Genomic DNA, 16744 nt, shown 5'->3' on the forward strand with positions numbered 1-16744 from the left:
AAACATGACAGTTTAAGAAGAAAAGCTTTGTTTGGGTCTTGGAGCCCAACTCTAGGGCACTGTGAGTTCTCAGGAGATAGCATGTTTGTTCATAGGCCAGCGTCCTTAGCTTAAGCCTGCTGTCAGCCTATTGGTGCCAACTCATTGTCTCCCTACTTAGGGTTCTAGAGACTGTAAATCTTTTCAGGAGGAGACACTCATCTCTCACTTGAGCAGTGGATGATGGGTTTGAACTACCGGCCTTGTGATTAGCAGCCCAACACCTAACCCGTAGCACCACCAGCCCTTCTAAATTCTTAGTTTAGAACTTCTGAATCGAGTGTTTCTGATCTAACATTTGTCATTGTGTACATGGAAGAGATGAGTCCTCTTTTCAATCAGTGATCTGGTAGATTTTTTAAATGTAATTAAAAGTGTGCATCTGTTTTATTAATTATGCATATAAATTATTACAACTCGGTCTTGCTTTAGGAGCTTTGCCTCTTAAGTTCCTTGGAGAATTCTCATCCTAGACAGAAATGAGTGTCATGGTGACTCCACGATGGCTTAGGCTCTACTGGAAGTGGTGTCTTCTTGACATTAGAGAACTCTGGCAGTCTGGACAGAAGTAGTGAAAGAACTAGTAACAGGCCCATCTGGTACGATGATTTTTCTCGGTAAAGGTATTCCTAGAGGTAGGCTGGTAGCACGCCCTAGGCCATTCTCTACCTTTCTCTGCCCTAAGCACACAACAGGTGGGTAATCGGGAATCCTGGTTTGTGGGTAGCTGGGAATCCTGGTTTCATAGAATTTGGGAAGGTATAGAAAGGTTCTTGCCCCCTCATATGCTTCCCTTTCTATTTTTGAGTATAAATTGTTTAACCTAAAAAAGGTATTTTTCTTTTTTTCCCCAGGAAGTAGTTAAGATCTTTAAAGAAAACAAATCTTCCGTTGGAAAGCAGCATGACTATAATAGAAACTTTGTTTTGTCTTGTGCAGCTCAAAGAAAATGAACGGCACCCTGGACCACCCAGACCAACCAGATCTAGATGCTATCAAGATGTTTGTGGGCCAGGTTCCCAGGACCTGGTCTGAGAAAGACTTGAGGGAACTCTTCGAACAGTACGGTGCTGTCTATGAAATCAACGTCCTACGGGATAGGAGTCAAAACCCTCCTCAGAGCAAAGGTGAGGGTTAGGGGCCTCCTGGTGGCCAGGATCCTGCTGTGGTCACCCAAGGAAAATGACCTTTTCTCATAGCCATATCTTGTAGCCCAACCACATTTAAATGCTTAAAAATCAAAGTTAAGGTGACATCATGAGGATACTTTATAAATTGAGTTAAGGGCCACGCTTTGTTAGGAACTCTAAACTCAAGAGATGTGTGTGTGTCTCATTTGCTCTAGGGAATGGAATGACAACAATATTGAAGAAAACCAACCACGTAAACTGTCCTTAGTATTTCAGCTAGGTTACCCTGAAAAGAAAAATGTTCATGTATATACCCCAGTGGTGCTCTTATTGGATTGCCTGGTGAACCCAGATGGAGTTTGGGTGGGGGTCCTGTGTTGGTGGTAGGTTACAAAATTAATAGGAGAAAAGAGCAGTTTCACAGGCTGGATGGTGGCTAAGTCATTAACTTTGCCCCTGTATGCACAGAGATAGATTCTTATTTTTCCAAATGACCATTTTCAGAGTAATTTTATGTGAAAGGTCTTCTATAGTGCAAATCCGAGCAAACATGGTCATCATGTCTGAAACTAGCTTAATAGGAAAGTCTAGAAGTAGGAGAATGTTTTTCACATTTTGTGGCATTGTTAGCCAAAAGGACAAATTATTGTAGCTTCTGAAATGATTATGTAGGAATTTAACATCTGAACTGCAGTGCAATTTTGAAAAGGTTAGATGATCGCTCCTGAGAATATGAGGAACATCACCACCTTGAAGCTCAATTCTCAAGATACAAAGCACAAAATCATAGACCTCGGTCAGTGTCATGTGCTGGACAGAGGTTCTCAACCTGTGGATTCTGACCCCTTTGGGGGTCGAACCACCCTTTCACTGGGGTCGCCCGATTCATAACAGTAGCAAAATGATAGTGATGGAGTAGCAACGAAAATAATTTTATGGTTGCGGTGTCACCACAACATGAGGAACTGCATTAAAGGGCCATGGCATTAGGAAGGTTGAGAACCGCTGTGTTAGAAGCTTGATTAGAATTATAAGACCCTGAGGGTAGTGTGGAAAGGGGGAACCGATTACAAGTATCTACATATAAACTCCTCCCTGGGGGACGGACCATAGAAAAGTGGGTGAAGGGGGACGTCGGACAGTGCAAGATATGACAAAATAATTCATAAATTATCAAGGCTTCATGAGAGAGGAGGGAGGCGGGGAGGGAGGGGGAAAATGAACTGATGCTAGGGGCTTAGGTGGAGAGCAAATGTTTTGAGAATAATGAGGGCAATGTACAAATGTGCTTTACACAATTGGTGTATGTATGGATTGTGATAAGAGTTGTATGAGCCCCTAATAAAATGATTTAAAAAAAAAAATTCTAAGACCCAAGCATCCAAAACAAGATGCCAAGAACTGCCTGCTCTTAAGCTATTGTATAATGTAATAAGTAATCATTATGTTTGAGGCAAGTCATCAATTGGCCATCTATCCTTGACAAACACAGGTAGAGAATAACTAGAGCATTTTTTCCCCCTGCTGGAGGAGGGTTTATGTTAATAAGTCCAGCCATCTCTTTCAGTCCCAAATGTCAGTGGAGGAGGGGTAGTCTGCTTTCAAAGAAATGCTCTGATTTTTTGAAATTTTATTTATTGCAGGGTGCTGTTTTGTTACATTTTACACCCGTAAAGCTGCATTAGAAGCTCAGAATGCTCTTCACAACATGAAGGTCCTCCCAGGGGTAAGGACACTCCTCCTGGCCAATTGGGCCATGATGGTTTTAACACTGGGGTATACTTGTCAGGCGTGCATTGAAAATCATTTTGGGAAAAGAGGTCACGGCCATAGGAGCTGATGAATAGGCATTTCAAAGAAGAAATAGAAAATGTTTAAGAGTCTTGGCTATTGTGACTTCTTGACTGGCCGTCTGTCTTGTCTGACATTTGGGGTAGAGAGGGAGCCACACATCATGAAGGAGACATTACTGTCTTATTTTGATGATTCCTCAGTAATTTTTCTGACTGTCTTCAGCATGTACACTTGTTCATATTCTTTCCTTAGATGCACCACCCCATACAGATGAAACCTGCTGACAGTGAGAAGAACAATGGTAAGCAGGCCCACTGAGCCCTCTCGTTAGAAGACGCCGCCTTACTTGGCTGTTGTCAGGGCATCTGCTTTGTACTGTGCTCTTAAGTAGTCTGTCATCTCAACTGTCTGTCTTTTTATTTTTTTTATTTTTCTTTTCAAATAAGAATAGAAACTAAATGAAATAGTTAATAGGGAAAACATTATGAAAAATATTTTTAAATGAACTGGATGGAATGCCCTTGAGAAATATCATTTCTTATGGACAACGGTGAGAAGGGAAGATGAGCAAGTTAGGGAGGAGGACTTGAATAGTCAGAAGAAGAAAACAGTCAGTTGCACTCACGGCGAGCTGTGTTCTGTTCCTCTTAACAACCTCCTGTAGTAGGGCATTACTAGTAAGAGCAAACATTGCTAAGTTCTAAGTAGGTATTAGCTCATTTAATACAAGCCATATTGATTAACCCATTGATCAACTGAAGAAATAGGTACAGAAAGATGAAGTAACTGGCATAAGGTCGCAAAGCTACCTTAAGTCACCTAAATATTCCCAGTTATACTGTTGACTAGAAGAAGAATGATTTCATGTGTGTTAAGTTAATACGAAAATAAGTATGTCTTAGAGCCAATGAAGTATCAAGATAGAGCGTCAGGACGTCAACCCATGCCCTGATGCCACTTCTATGCACCTCTTTCAGTAAAAACCCTGTGTGTTTGCTCTATCAGCAGTGGAAGACAGGAAGCTGTTCATTGGTATGATTTCCAAGAAATGCACTGAAAATGACATCCGAGTCATGTTCTCTTCGTTTGGACAGATTGAAGAGTGCCGGATATTGCGGGGACCTGATGGCCTAAGTCGAGGTGGGTACATTTTTAGCCGTTTAAAGATGTTGTTGTGTTCTGCTGTCGAGGTTCCCACTCATATGAGTCAAAAAGTTTGTGAAAAAGTGGAATGAAAAAATCAATGCATTTTTTTCCGTGAATTTTTTGAAGTCTCCTCATAGCCTCCTATGTACAATAGATCACTGCCCAGCCCTCACAAGAGTTATGCTTGAGGCCAGTGTTGTAGCTACTATGGCAGGCCGTCTCGTTTAAGGTCGTCCTCTTATTGGCTGACCCTCGAGTTTACCACGCATGTCCTTGTCTCCCCATCTTTGCTTCCAAGGAGCATCTGGCCGTTCTTTCTCCAAGACAGATGTTTTGTCAGTCCATGGCACTTTCAATATTGTATCAGTTCTCTTGTCCACCTTATTTACCGTCCAGCTTTTGCGTGCAGATAAGGCACTTGAAAATGCTGTGGCTTAGATCAGGCGCAGGCACACCTTAACCTTCATGGTGGCATCTTTGCTTCGTTAATGCATCACCCAATAATTTCTTGATGCTGCTTCCATGGCAGTTGATTGTTGATCTATGGAAAGTAAACTACTGATAACTGAAATATTTTCTCTATCACAATGTTGTTTACTGGTCCAATTGTGAGGATTTTTGTTTTCTTCATGTTAAGTTGATTCCACACTGAAGATTGTAGTTTTGATCACCAGGAATTGCTTTGAGTTTTCTTCCGTCTCAGCAAGGCTGTCAGTGAGTCCTGCTGCTGCGTTCTTCATGTGGTCAAGCTTCTCCAATCGCCTCCCAGGTTTACATATTGAACAGGTGTGATGGAAGGGCTCACACACCCTGATAAACACCCGTCGTTGTTTTAAGCCCCATCCTATCCCCTTGCTCCATTTGCTTCTTGGTCATGTGTACACGTTTAGCATGAGCACAATGAAATGTTCTTGGATTTCCATTCTTCATACTATTGTCCATAGTTTGATGTAGAGTTTCTTTTGAATTGGATTACTGGGAACCTGGCCAATAGGAAGAAGGAGAGAGTTGGCTTGTCACTCGGTGTTGGTTACCCAGTTACTGACCTGCCATGATTGCTCTTGGCTGTTGGTCACTCTTAGTGGTCTCCTAGCACTGTTGATCACTCTTAGTGGTCTCCTAGCACTGTTGATCACTCTTAGTGGTCTCCTAGCACTGTTGATCACTCTTAGTGGCCTCCTAGCACTGTTGGCTCTCGCTCTGCCATCAAGCTGGTGCCGACTCATAGCAGCCCTGTAGGACGGAGTGGAGCTGCTTCTGTGAGTTTCTGAGACCATTAACTCATGGGAGTAGGAAACCTTATCTCCTTGTGGAGTGGTAGTTTCGAACTACTGGGCTTGTGGTTCAACATGTAAATCGTATGCCGCCAGCCCTACTAAGGAACCTGAATTCTGTACCTCAATGTCCCATTAAAATATCCTTTTTTTGTGTTTAGAGAGGTTCCTAATGGCAAAATGGAATCACTTTCTTCTTCCATTTTCTTTTTCAAGAGAAATTGAGGAACATGCCTTCTTCTTTCTTCTTTGAACACTTGGTTTTTATTTTAACGCTGGTCACACTACTATAACATAACTACTTCATCTACTAACTCATCAACCTCTGAAGTCAGGGACCATGTATATGTCACTAACTTGATCTTTGGCACACAATGCTCAGTAGATACCTGCCAGATAAATAAGCAAAAGGATGAGTTAACTGATTCTTCTCTTACCAGGTTGTGCATTTGTGACTTTTACGACAAGAGCCATGGCACAGACGGCTATCAAGGCAATGCACCAAGCACAGACCATGGAGGTAGGGAGCAGATGGGAAAGAGGAAGCCCTTGGCCTGAGAATGTGAGGCCAGCTAGCTATCCAGTTCAGTAGCATGTGCCTCATCATATTGCCCTAAAAGTTACACAGGCCCATCTGTCTTCAAGTTGAAACCTGATGCTTAAATAGATGATAAATCCGTACAAATGAATGTATTGAAAATATGTGCCCCTTTGCCATTTGTGTCTTACCGGAGGAGAATCATTGGACCCTGAATGAAATAAAATATAGCCCGCATGTCACTAGAGAGGGCAGGGTTTTTCTTTGCCTGGAGGAGGGAATGACTCTTTGATTTTGGTGTTCCATAGGGTTGCTCATCACCCATGGTGGTAAAATTTGCAGACACTCAGAAGGACAAAGAACAGAAGAGAATGGCGCAGCAGCTCCAGCAGCAGATGCAGCAAATCAGCGCCGCGTCTGTGTGGGGAAACCTGGCTGGTCTCAATACTCTTGGACCGCAGTATTTAGCAGTGAGTCTTTGTGGTTGGCTTTCTGCAGACTTTGCAAGCTCCCAGCTGTTTCTCCTCCTGCCGTCCCTAGCTAACAGGCACAGGGGCACTTGCAACTTCTGCCATTTGACTTAAAATTCAGTTCACACACCTTTCTGTAAGTTCGGTTAGTCTCTATCACATCACACACCTCTGGTTGTATCTAGACTTCAACCACAAGGTGAAACTCTGATTTCCTAATTTAATGACTTAGGAACATTTCATGACTCTGCCCACAAGTGAAAAAATTCCTGAGGGAATCTTCTCAATTAGATATCTTTTCATATTTGCTAGGTATTGGGCGCCGTATAAAAATTCTTCCCTAATGAGAAATATAGTTTCTTTCAGCCGACTGAGAGATTGAGATTAACATGGACATGACTAAAGGGTAATTATAGGTATATGTCTGATTTCATTACATCCTAAAAAGATTTTCTTTCATGTAGCCTTTTCTTGGGGCGAGTGTGAGTCATATCATCCCGAAAAGAACGTCAGGCTCTGGTTTGCTACTTGGATTTCCTAGGTCTGCGACGCAGTGCATTTCCTGCTCTACCCTCAAAGAATTGCAGCCAGCTCAAGACCTTTACAATGGGGCCATCTGAGCCAGAAAGAAAAGGTCTGGACACTTGTGAAACTACCAATAAAGGAGGCTGCATGGACAGTTCAAAAAAAGCACACATTGGTTAACTAGTAGAACCATTCAGTACTCGTCCTTTTACATTTATTATCCATGGGAAAGATGGTGATTTTTGTCCCCTGGCAGTCTGCTTTGGCTCATTTGATCTGTGGCTGCCTGTATTTCGCATTGTCAGAAGACATCCTTGTTTAGCTCCACTGATACCCCTCTCACCTCAGGAGGTCGTTGGTGGTTGATTGAGTTCACCAGTGATAAAGCTTGTGATTCCTGGAATATTGCTCGGAAGTTGAAAAAGAGGGTAATCGTCTTAGATAATTCGGAGCCTCCAAAGAGGAAATGCTCCCTGTTGTCATCATTGCCACTTTTCGTACGGGCGCGATGATAAGTTCAGAGCTTGGTCTCTTGTTTCGGTTAGATACGCCCTAAGATCCTGTTCCTAGTTAGGAGGGAATGAAAAGTATCTGGTACGATATGCCCAAGGTACTTAAGAAGACTAAAATGAAGATAAGGCACTTTGGACAGTGTACTGGTATTAGGTTCTTTTCTAGACCAGGTGGACTAAGACCTGCACTCGACTGGACTAGAGCTGTGATTCTTCTCTATTTTGGGGTTTTTTCCCCAACTATGTTTATCACTTTATTTATATTATTATGCTTAAGTTACATGAAGAAAAAAAAAAAAAGACAACCAAGCAGTTCCTGGAAAACTTTCCAATCCAATCAACAGCAATTATGTGGTGATGATAACTAGGAATGGTGATGCCTTTGGGTCAAGATTGACGAGGAAGAATGGGCTCTTGGTGCGAGGGTTCATCTCCAACAAGATTATGGCGTAGTGGCCAGCACAAGCCACACGGACACTGGACTTTTAGCGCGGTCACAGATTCAGATCTCTTCTCTGAACTTCTGGTTTTTGTGGAACTGTAGGTCCCTTTGAAAAGCTGGTAACTATTATGTGTAGATGCACTTTTCATTCCATTTCTGAAGGTTAGCAGACCTTCATCTTGAAACCCATCCCTGAACTCTGGCCTTGAGGTATTCATGATAGCAGAGAACCCTGTGAGATCTTTGTCGGATTGAGTAACAGGTTGAATAAAGGACCCAGGGTATCCACTCCCATCGTTGCCTTTGAATGGAACAGAGGTCTTAGTTATTGGTTCAGTGGAGGTAGTGGTTACAAAGTAAAGCCATCGACAGGCCCTCTGGTTTTGTGTGTCTTACCACAACCATTGATGAGAATTTATAGTGATCATTGTGGTTAAATCTATCTGTCATGATCATCTGCAGTGAAGACCAGTTTTGAGGGCCGGCATAAGATAGGGCTTCCTATCTGGGAGACAGTACTTTAGTTGTGGGTTCATGTGGCCAGTCAAAGGTAACTTGTACAAATTACCCTACAAGATCTGATAGGAAATAATTTTGTGTGTACATGATGGGTATTGCGATGGGAATGGCCTACATAGTGAGTAAGGTGTGTGCCTGTAACAAAGACGTGATGGGACGTGGCAGCCCTCCACATGCAAATACTCGTCATAGCTGGCCCCACAACTGCTTGAGCGGGGCTTGTGTTCCCCACCCGACTTCATCCTCTGCTGTGTTGCATTCTGCTGCCCAAAAGACGTGCACTTGGCTCGATACTCAGTAACATAGCATCTTCTGGGCCAGGGCTTCTCCTGTGTTGTGTTGTCCTGTCCTGTGCTGTCAGATGCCTCATGTTTCTGCTGTGCTTGCTTGGGTTCCTGTCTACGACTCTTCTCTCTGGCGCCTCTGCACTCTTGCTTTGCTGTACTGTAGAGTTGTCCCAGATGCAGAACCAGCCCTCACTCTCACTCTTGTTCTGTTTTTTGGTGTAATGTCTAGCTTTATTTGCAGCTCCTTCAGCAGACTGCCTCCTCTGGGAACCTCAACACCCTGAGCAGCCTCCACCCAATGGGAGGTAAGTGTTCTGGTTGCTGTGGAGGAGCCGCAGCCGCCAGCCAAACGACCCAGCTCACAACCGCCTAAGAGTTTTGCAACATCCATCCACCTTGTGCCTTAAAAGGAGCCAGGCCAGAGTTCTGTACCCTTCGTGCAGAGGAAAGAAAACCTCGCTCCCATCACAGAAATCATAAGATCAGCGTCCCAGGACTCGGTGCCTTGTCTCTGTAAGGTGGCACTGTTGTTGCTGGATGCTAGATCTTTCTGAGGTGTTCCTCTGCCCTTCACCCTTAGTCTTCATTGGAAAGAAGGTGGAAAAGACTGGTTAACACCTAGAGACCAGCATTGGTACAAAATGGCTTTTCTAGCAACAGCCAGAGGTAGTTTCTTTGCAGACGGTTTACCCTGAATCAGCTGCTAGACCCAGGTAGTTGTTTGGCCATTCCGCACGTGGGCTGCCCTGGGTGAGTTCCTTTTGTCGTGGTGGTGGTGGTGGTGGTGGTGGTGGACATGCATGGAAAACACCCGAGTTTCTAACAAAACGCACCACAAACAAGCCACGGTGTCAGAAAATTGTTGGGGGCTGGGGAGTAAAGCTGCTCCCAGAGTGACGTAGAGAGGAAGGCTGCGCACGCACAGTGTGAAAGGGTCCTCCGAGCCAAACTGCAGGCTGCATTTGTGCACTGGGATTGGGACAGACACTGTGAAGATTGTGAAGGTTTTGGAAAGGTGCAAGATCTCATCTGTAGTGTAGCTTTTGGGTCTTTTAAACTCCCACTGCTTTCTACACTCTGCCTTCCCTCACCCAATGGAGGGTCTGCAAAGTGTTCTGAGGGAAGGCCGCCTCTTATCCTTCTGATTGTTTGCCTGCTAGTCACATTTTCGCTTCTCTTCATTCCTTGTTTCTGGCTGTTTTCACATAGCCCTCCTCTCATGGACCTCCTACAGCTCTGAGTACCTCATGTGCTGCTCATTCATCTCCCAGCAACGAGCACAACCCCCACCCCTAGTGCGAGTGGGGGCTCAGACACAGCTCCTTCTGGGCTACAGGCTTTAATGACGTCATTCTCTCAGCTCTTGAGTCCAGAATATGCGACACACACACACACACACACTCTCTCTCTCTCTCTCTCTCTTTCCTGATTGCCGGCCCCTTTCTTAATGCTCGCTTGGGGTGACATCTGAGAAAACTGTTGTTTCTTCATGCATCGAATGATACCAAAATCTTGTTGGAGGAGGCCTGTGTAGAGGTTCCTAAAAAGCCATTGGGTGGAAGAAGCCCTCTTTGTCTGGGACCAGCCTTCTGCCAAAGCGTGCTCTCAGTGCTGCAGTAGCTGTCAGGCACCTTACCTGCTGGCTGATCTCTTACTTTGGATGTTACAGGGCTAAATGCAATGCAGTTACAGAATTTGGCAGCACTAGCTGCTGCAGCCAGTGCAGCTCAGAACACGCCGAGTGGTACCAATGCTCTTACTACATCCAGCAGTCCCCTCAGCGTGCTCGCCAGTTCAGGTAAGCCTGTCACAGGGGCCAGGGTGCTGCTGTGTTCCTTGGGCAGATCCCCCGTCTGAAGGCAGTGTCACACTAGTTTACACCCTGTCTCAGGGCTGGTATGCCCAGTTCACAGATTTTTTTTCTTTTTCTTTTTGTTTTATTAGTACTTCATTCACATATCATATAATTCAATAGTTCAACCATATCAAGAAGAGTTGTACCACAACTTTATCACAGTCAGTTCAACTTTTACATGTGTAGTTCAGCGCCATTGATTATACTCTTCGTGTTGTGCAACCGTCATTGTGGTCCCTCTCCAAGTTGTTCCACCACCATTACAATGAACCCAGTGCCCCCTGATCACTCTTCCTACTTCACCCTGGGGAACTATAGGTCAGGTTTGCTTTCTTTTTTTCTCAGTTATTTTCTGGATATCATAGTCACTCAAATGACATCTTCTAGACCTGAGAGAGATTCCATAGTGCATGACTCGTTCTGTCATAGATAACTCTGGCCCCGGCAGCAGAGTTAATAACTTGGAAGCTCCGTGCACAAAGAGCACGGGGCACGAATATAACTGCTGCTTTCTGATAGCAGGGTCCTCGCCGAGCTCCAGCAGCAGTAACTCTGTCAACCCCATCGCCTCCCTCGGGGCCCTGCAGACACTAGCTGGGGCAACCGCCGGCCTCAATGTCAGCTCTCTGGCAGGTAAGGGGCAGCCCCTGGGTGTTGTCAGGCCATCGCTTATGCAGAGCAGCACATGGTTGGGGTGCGGGGCGGGGTCCAATGAAATCAGAAAAAAAATTATTGGATTTCCAAAGACCGGGGTTAAATCCCACCTCCACCCCTTCACTCACTCTAACTGGCAACATCATTTTACGGTTATTTTCTTCTCTGTGAAGTGGGAGTTTTCAAAATGCTTCCAGGGGTTATCGGGACTCTGAATGAGCAGTGAAGTGCTGGCATGTAGCCCACACTCAGCTGCTGTTGTGATGACAGGGTTTGCCCACCTCTTGTTAGAGGTCACACTTGTCCCTCTTAGACCTCGGTCCTGAGGCTTCTGCCCCATGTGGCCGAAAGCCACAGCAAAAAGGGAGGCACAGGGGAGACCTGGCCGCGGCCTTTCCCAGCGTCTCAGGAGCATCACGGCCGAGGGGGAGGAAGAGCCCTGGGATTACCCCCTGTAGGGCTCTGCCTGTTGTTGCCTCCCATTGAGTCTTTCCCCGTGGTAACCCTGCTCTCTCCCGACTCAGGAATGGCGGCTTTAAATGGCGGCCTGGGCAGCAGTGGCCTCTCTAATGGCACTGGGAGCACAATGGAGGCCCTGACCCAGGCCTACTCGGGCATCCAGCAGTACGCCGCCGCCGCACTCCCCACACTGTACAACCAGAACCTGCTGACACAGCAGAGCATCGGTGCTGCTGGGAGCCAGAAGGAAGGTGAGGGCTCCGGGAGCTGGGAGCCTGTGGGGGAAGGCAAGGCCCTCTCGGGGGTCTGGACGGTGTCAGAGCAGACGGAAACACTCTGCATTGGGGAGGGGCGGGCAGCACTTTCTAGATGAAAAAACAGATGCCAGCTGTGTTTTAAGTGGATGGCTCCCTGTGACAAGCTTAAGACTCTGGGTTTGTTAAGAAGTCACCTTAAAAAGACGGCTTGCTAGGTAACCCTTTGTAGCTGTAGCCTGTGGTGTGTTCCTCACAGTCTGATCAGGTGCCTTGCCCAGTTGAGGACGCACTGCGGGACGGGGCGGGCCCGTGGGAAGTGTGTGTTTGGACACAATGGTGCGATTCTCAGGAGAGGCTTTCTAGGCAGAGTGGCATGAGGAGAAAGCCCCGCAAGTGGAAGGAAGTCTTTGTGCTCAGTTTTGAGTGGAGTTCGGAACTCAGAGCTGACCACGTTTAAGCACTTATTGTAGGAAAGAGAATTTTTTTCTCTTGCAACAGCAGTAAGGAATTCTGGTCTAGTTCCTCCTGACTGGCTCTGACTTGCGCATGTCTGTGCCCTGTGGGATGTGATGGTGTCTCTGCCACCATGGTGCCGACCTTTCCCTAGAAACCACGGAGGCAGACCAGCAACAAGTGATGTTTCGGTGGTGCTCTAAAGCATGAGGGACAGGGCGTGGTAGAGACACTGCCTTTGCTGTGGGGTGTTCCAAGGAGGGCTCAGCCATTAGTCTCTAGAGAAGCAGTGTGATGAGGGGGGAGGGGAGGTGTAGGTGTGAAGATGCCCCCACAGGGCGGCCAGTGCCAGGCTGGAGGAAGGCGGGTTGCTGTTGCCCTGGGTTCTTCTGCCATGGCCTGTAGAACTGTGAATTCGATGAGCCTGCACCACCCCTCCTGCCCTAGTTCCCCACCTCTGGTAACTGCTGACCTCTCTGCTGCCCCTGTTGTTTCTGGGCTGGAATTTGAAAGTGGTTTTATGTATCACCTCTGTGGCCCTCTTTGAGTCCCTAGTCTCTGGTCTTACTGCTCCCCACACCAGTCTCCTGCTTTCCTGTCCCAGCGTGAGTCAAAGTTGAACGTTCTCTGGTGACTGAGAACAGGGAGTCAGTTTCCAAGGTTGCCCTCCAGTCCCCTGCCCTGGAAACTCTGATGAGTTACCCGTATGAACCTGGTGGGCAGCAAACATGGGGAGAATGGTGCCCAGGGCAGGGAGCTTGCTCAATACTGATAGCTTGCCAATCCATGGGTGTCTTGAAGGTCCAGAGGGAGCCAACCTGTTCATCTACCACCTGCCCCAGGAGTTTGGGGATCAGGACCTGCTGCAGATGTTTATGCCCTTTGGGAACGTCGTCTCAGCCAAGGTTTTTATAGACAAGCAGACGAACCTGAGCAAGTGTTTTGGTATGCCGGCTTCTGGTGTTGGGGCGGGTGTGAGAGTGTGGCACTGAGGAAGAGCTGGGTTCAGGTGCAGGTCATTGTTTGTCTCCGCCTGGCAGATCCTGCTCTCTCTCTCTCTCTCTCTCTGGTGGAGATGGTTTCTTGGCAGATGGCCACTCCAAAGGTGGATGGACTAGAGAAATAACCTACAAAATGGCTGGGGGGCAGGGCGGGGGGGTCACGTTTTAGGTCTATAGTAATAGCATTAGTTGGGGTTAAGGCATGTCTTGTGTTTGGAGGACCTGTTTCATTCGGCTCTGACCTGGAGCTCCTCTTGGACACGCAGGTTTTGTGAGTTACGACAATCCTGTTTCGGCTCAAGCCGCCATCCAGTCCATGAATGGCTTTCAGATTGGCATGAAGCGACTTAAAGTGCAGCTCAAACGTTCGAAGAATGACAGCAAGCCCTACTGAGCGTGCTCCCCTCTGAGACTGAAGTGAGAGGGTCTTCTGGTAAGTGGGGGAGGAGCACCCTTAATGATTGGAAGCCCTGAGGCTGTGTGTTGACAGGCCTGGACCCTGATCCCCGCCACTCTCGCAGGCACAGCTTGCCCTGAAGACTCGGCTACGGCCTTCTTGGGAGTTTCGCTTCGTGCAGAGGACGAGTGTGTGCTTTGGTTTCCAGTGTTTTACTTTGGAGTTTAGGTGCCATATCCTGAGGTTTTTGTTTTTTTGTTTTGTTTTTTTCTTCCTTGATTTAAAATTTGCTGTGTTTGTAATCAGTGTGTGTTGAAAAGGACCAACCCTAAACCACCTGGGAGGGGGTGGGTGGGTGGGGAAACATTTAAAAGGAGAAGATCAGAACATGCCCCAAATGACTACCCCCAAGAGAGAGGTCTAAGGTGGAGCAAACCCCTGTCCCCCACCTCTCCAACCCTTCCAGGGGTGAGGGTGGGTGAAGTGAGAGCTGACACCAGGGGCTGGGAGGACCTGGAGAGTATGCTGGAGCAGAGCCTCTCCACAGCTCTGGAAATCGAGAGTCTTTGCCGCCTAATATTCAGATTCGTATCCTGGATATCTCTGCCTCTCTCTCCCAAGAAGAGGCTAGCAATTCTCTGGGAATAAAGCCTCTGTACATTTTCCTGACATATGCAAAATTCAGCCAGCCCTCACCTCTTACCTGCTTCCCCAGGCTGCTTGGGAGAAGCAGTCTGTCAAAGAGGCTCTGGGTCCGTTTCAATGCCGAATTGTAGAGTCTGGCCCATTTCTAAGCGGTCCCTATAAGGGAGGCCCTTAGGGAAGGCCCTGCCGGGTTTCTTGCCGTGCAGTGCACCACATACTGAGCAACACTTCCACCCAACATTTTCATGAGGGCAGATCCCAGAAGGGCCTGCGTGGTCTGGCTGACGAGGGCGGAGTAACCCAAAGTCACCTAACTGGGGAGAAAGAGCCTGCTCATTGTGTACCTGAATCAGAAAGCCCCTTCCAGCCCAGGGCCCGGGTTTCTCATGCCAGTACTTAGCATTAAAAAGGACTTGGGAATCCGGTACTGGCCTCCCAGGTAGAGATGGCCCAGATTTCATGTCCCCAGAGAGGCCTGGCAAGCCCCCCTCTCCTAGCCGCTGGGGCCTTTCTGCTCGTGGGGGCAGAGGGAAGCAGTAGGATGTTTACAGCCTCTGTATGGATTTAGTGTTCTTTTACCTCAGTATTACCTTGTCCAGCTCTGTCCTTGTGCTTACAGTGGGCTCTCCCTGCTGCTTCCATGGCCTCCCCCCTGCTCTAGCATGTGACCCACACAGCCTCTGAGGCTGGAGAGCCAGGGAGGACCCACCAGGAATGTATGCCTGGGCAGAGGTAGCCCAGGACTGGATCCCAGAGTATTACACAAGACCAGTCCTAACTCTAGCAGCAGACGGATGAGTTAAAGGACTGGTCCACTGCTGCATCCGATGGGGCCCCATCCTTGTCCCGCTGTCCCTCTGGGTAGTAGACAGGGACCAGCCAGCGTGCCCTCGTGCAGGTAGCTGCTGCGGGTGGGTTTTCCCCCATTGAAGCAGGGACTGATGCTCCCTTCTTTCTTATAGTGATAACGTGGGTCTCTTGTCCTCTAAGACACATGAAATAATATACTTTTGAAGCTGTACCATGTAAACTTGAATTCTGCACACTGGGAGAAATGTGTCCTGTGTTTCAAAGGATAAAACTGTTCCAAAGGCTTCCAGGGGCATGACAGGATTTTTTTAATAAATGCAAAAAATAAAAACAAAACAAAAAAAAAAGAAAAAAAAATGCTAGGTTGGGGAGGCGCTGTTCTGAGCCCCAACCAGCTGGAACCAAGAATGTCGTTTCTATTTTTATAGAAGTTTTATACAGCTCCGGGGTGGAGAATATTTATTACCTAAATTATATCTCTGGACAAGGCCAGGATTTTGTAGAATCCAGAATGTGATTGTTGTACACACAGGGTGCTGTGTATGATTGAAACTACTGACTTTCTGTGGCCCCGATGGCAGCCCAGCTTCCTCCGCCAGGGGCAAGCACAAATGCTGTGAACTGGTGGGTGGGTGGAGAGAGCTGTGCTCTGGGGGGCGCTGCCCTGCTGCGACTGCGAACCTTCTGTTCTCCCTCCTCAGCCAAGGTCTAGCGCCTGACGCCAGCTCCACTCTCTCCCCTTCCCTGTCTCACCACTATTTGTCCTGAGCTCTCATGTGCCCCTTTCCCCCTGGTAAAAGGAAAGGTGCAATCAACCTGCTTCTGATATCGGACCCGAGGTTTCATACCTGCGGGGGGTGGGGGTGGGGGGATGGTATCTCATTCCTAAAAGGAGCCTGTGCCCTAGCAGGGCCATGGACGCCTAGAGTGGCCAGCGGGTGAGAGCAGGCACCCCTGTCCGCTGAGGGCCACGGCGGCAGCGCTGTCTGCGAGCACAGTTCTCTCCCCGGACCAGAGCCAGGCTCAGCTTAGAGGGGAAACCCACAGTCCAGTCCCTGCCATCCTCTTCGGTAGTGTGTGTGCTGCCCGAGTTCTGTTTCTTCCTTGGGGTTGTATCATGAAAAGCATTTGTCCCGGATGCAGCCAGGCCACTGCCTCCTGGTTTCCCCCACGAGGGGCTAGGGTCTGCGGGGAAGCCATGAGCTTGGATATTTGGGATCAGAGGGCTATCCCCATGGTGTTGAGGAGAGATTCTGGCCCTCTTCCCTCTCCCGGGTCTCCCACCCCAGCCAGCAAGCATTCTCTGCTGTCAGCCTGGGGCCTGACAAGGAGGCAGGGAGAGGGGGACTGGGCTCTCACTGCCTCCTCTCTTGGGTTTGGGTGCTTCGTGGGGCTGGGGGGTAGGAATCCAAGCTAGGTTCCGTTCTGTCTCTGGCAGTTGGATGTGTCTTGGTGTCCTCCTCCATGTCCTTTTTGACTTTCCCTGTGTCCATTGTTAGCATGTGCAAAAGTCCCCTGTCATCACCAGTGCCGCGCG

At 47.7% G+C, this 16744-nt stretch overlaps 1 protein-coding gene across 5 annotated transcripts in view; it reads left to right on the plus strand.

Annotated features, from left to right (window-relative positions):
• Positions 1–978: 978 nt before the first annotated feature.
• CELF1 (CUGBP Elav-like family member 1) overlaps positions 979–16744 on the plus strand; it is an 18806-nt gene continuing 3040 nt past the window's right edge. Inside the window, exons 1-13 of one of the 5 annotated variants that reach the window (XM_045291022.1) lie at positions 979–1166; positions 2813–2895; positions 3216–3264; positions 3969–4103; positions 5824–5903; positions 6230–6391; positions 8906–8981; positions 10346–10474; positions 11051–11164; positions 11710–11895; positions 13156–13299; positions 13622–13788; positions 13877–16065. In XM_045291022.1, coding sequence (XP_045146957.1) covers positions 989–1166; positions 2813–2895; positions 3216–3264; positions 3969–4103; positions 5824–5903; positions 6230–6391; positions 8906–8981; positions 10346–10474; positions 11051–11164; positions 11710–11895; positions 13156–13299; positions 13622–13749 — 1464 coding nt within the window. In that variant the 5' untranslated portion in view covers positions 979–988 and the 3' untranslated portion in view covers positions 13750–13788; positions 13877–16065. Of the gene's footprint in view, positions 1167–2812; positions 2896–3215; positions 3265–3968; positions 4104–5823; positions 5904–6229; positions 6392–8905; positions 8982–10345; positions 10475–11050; positions 11165–11709; positions 11896–13155; positions 13300–13621; positions 13789–13876; positions 16066–16744 lie in introns of those variants that run through there. The other 4 variants (XM_045291021.1, XM_045291023.1, XM_013006090.2 and 1 more) reach the window with 4 other exon arrangements.

This window comes from Echinops telfairi, unplaced genomic scaffold, assembly GCF_000313985.2.
Source record: "Echinops telfairi isolate 266 unplaced genomic scaffold, ASM31398v2 ScPeMD7_60;HRSCAF=208, whole genome shotgun sequence".
NCBI lineage: Eukaryota > Metazoa > Chordata > Mammalia > Afrosoricida > Tenrecidae > Echinops > Echinops telfairi.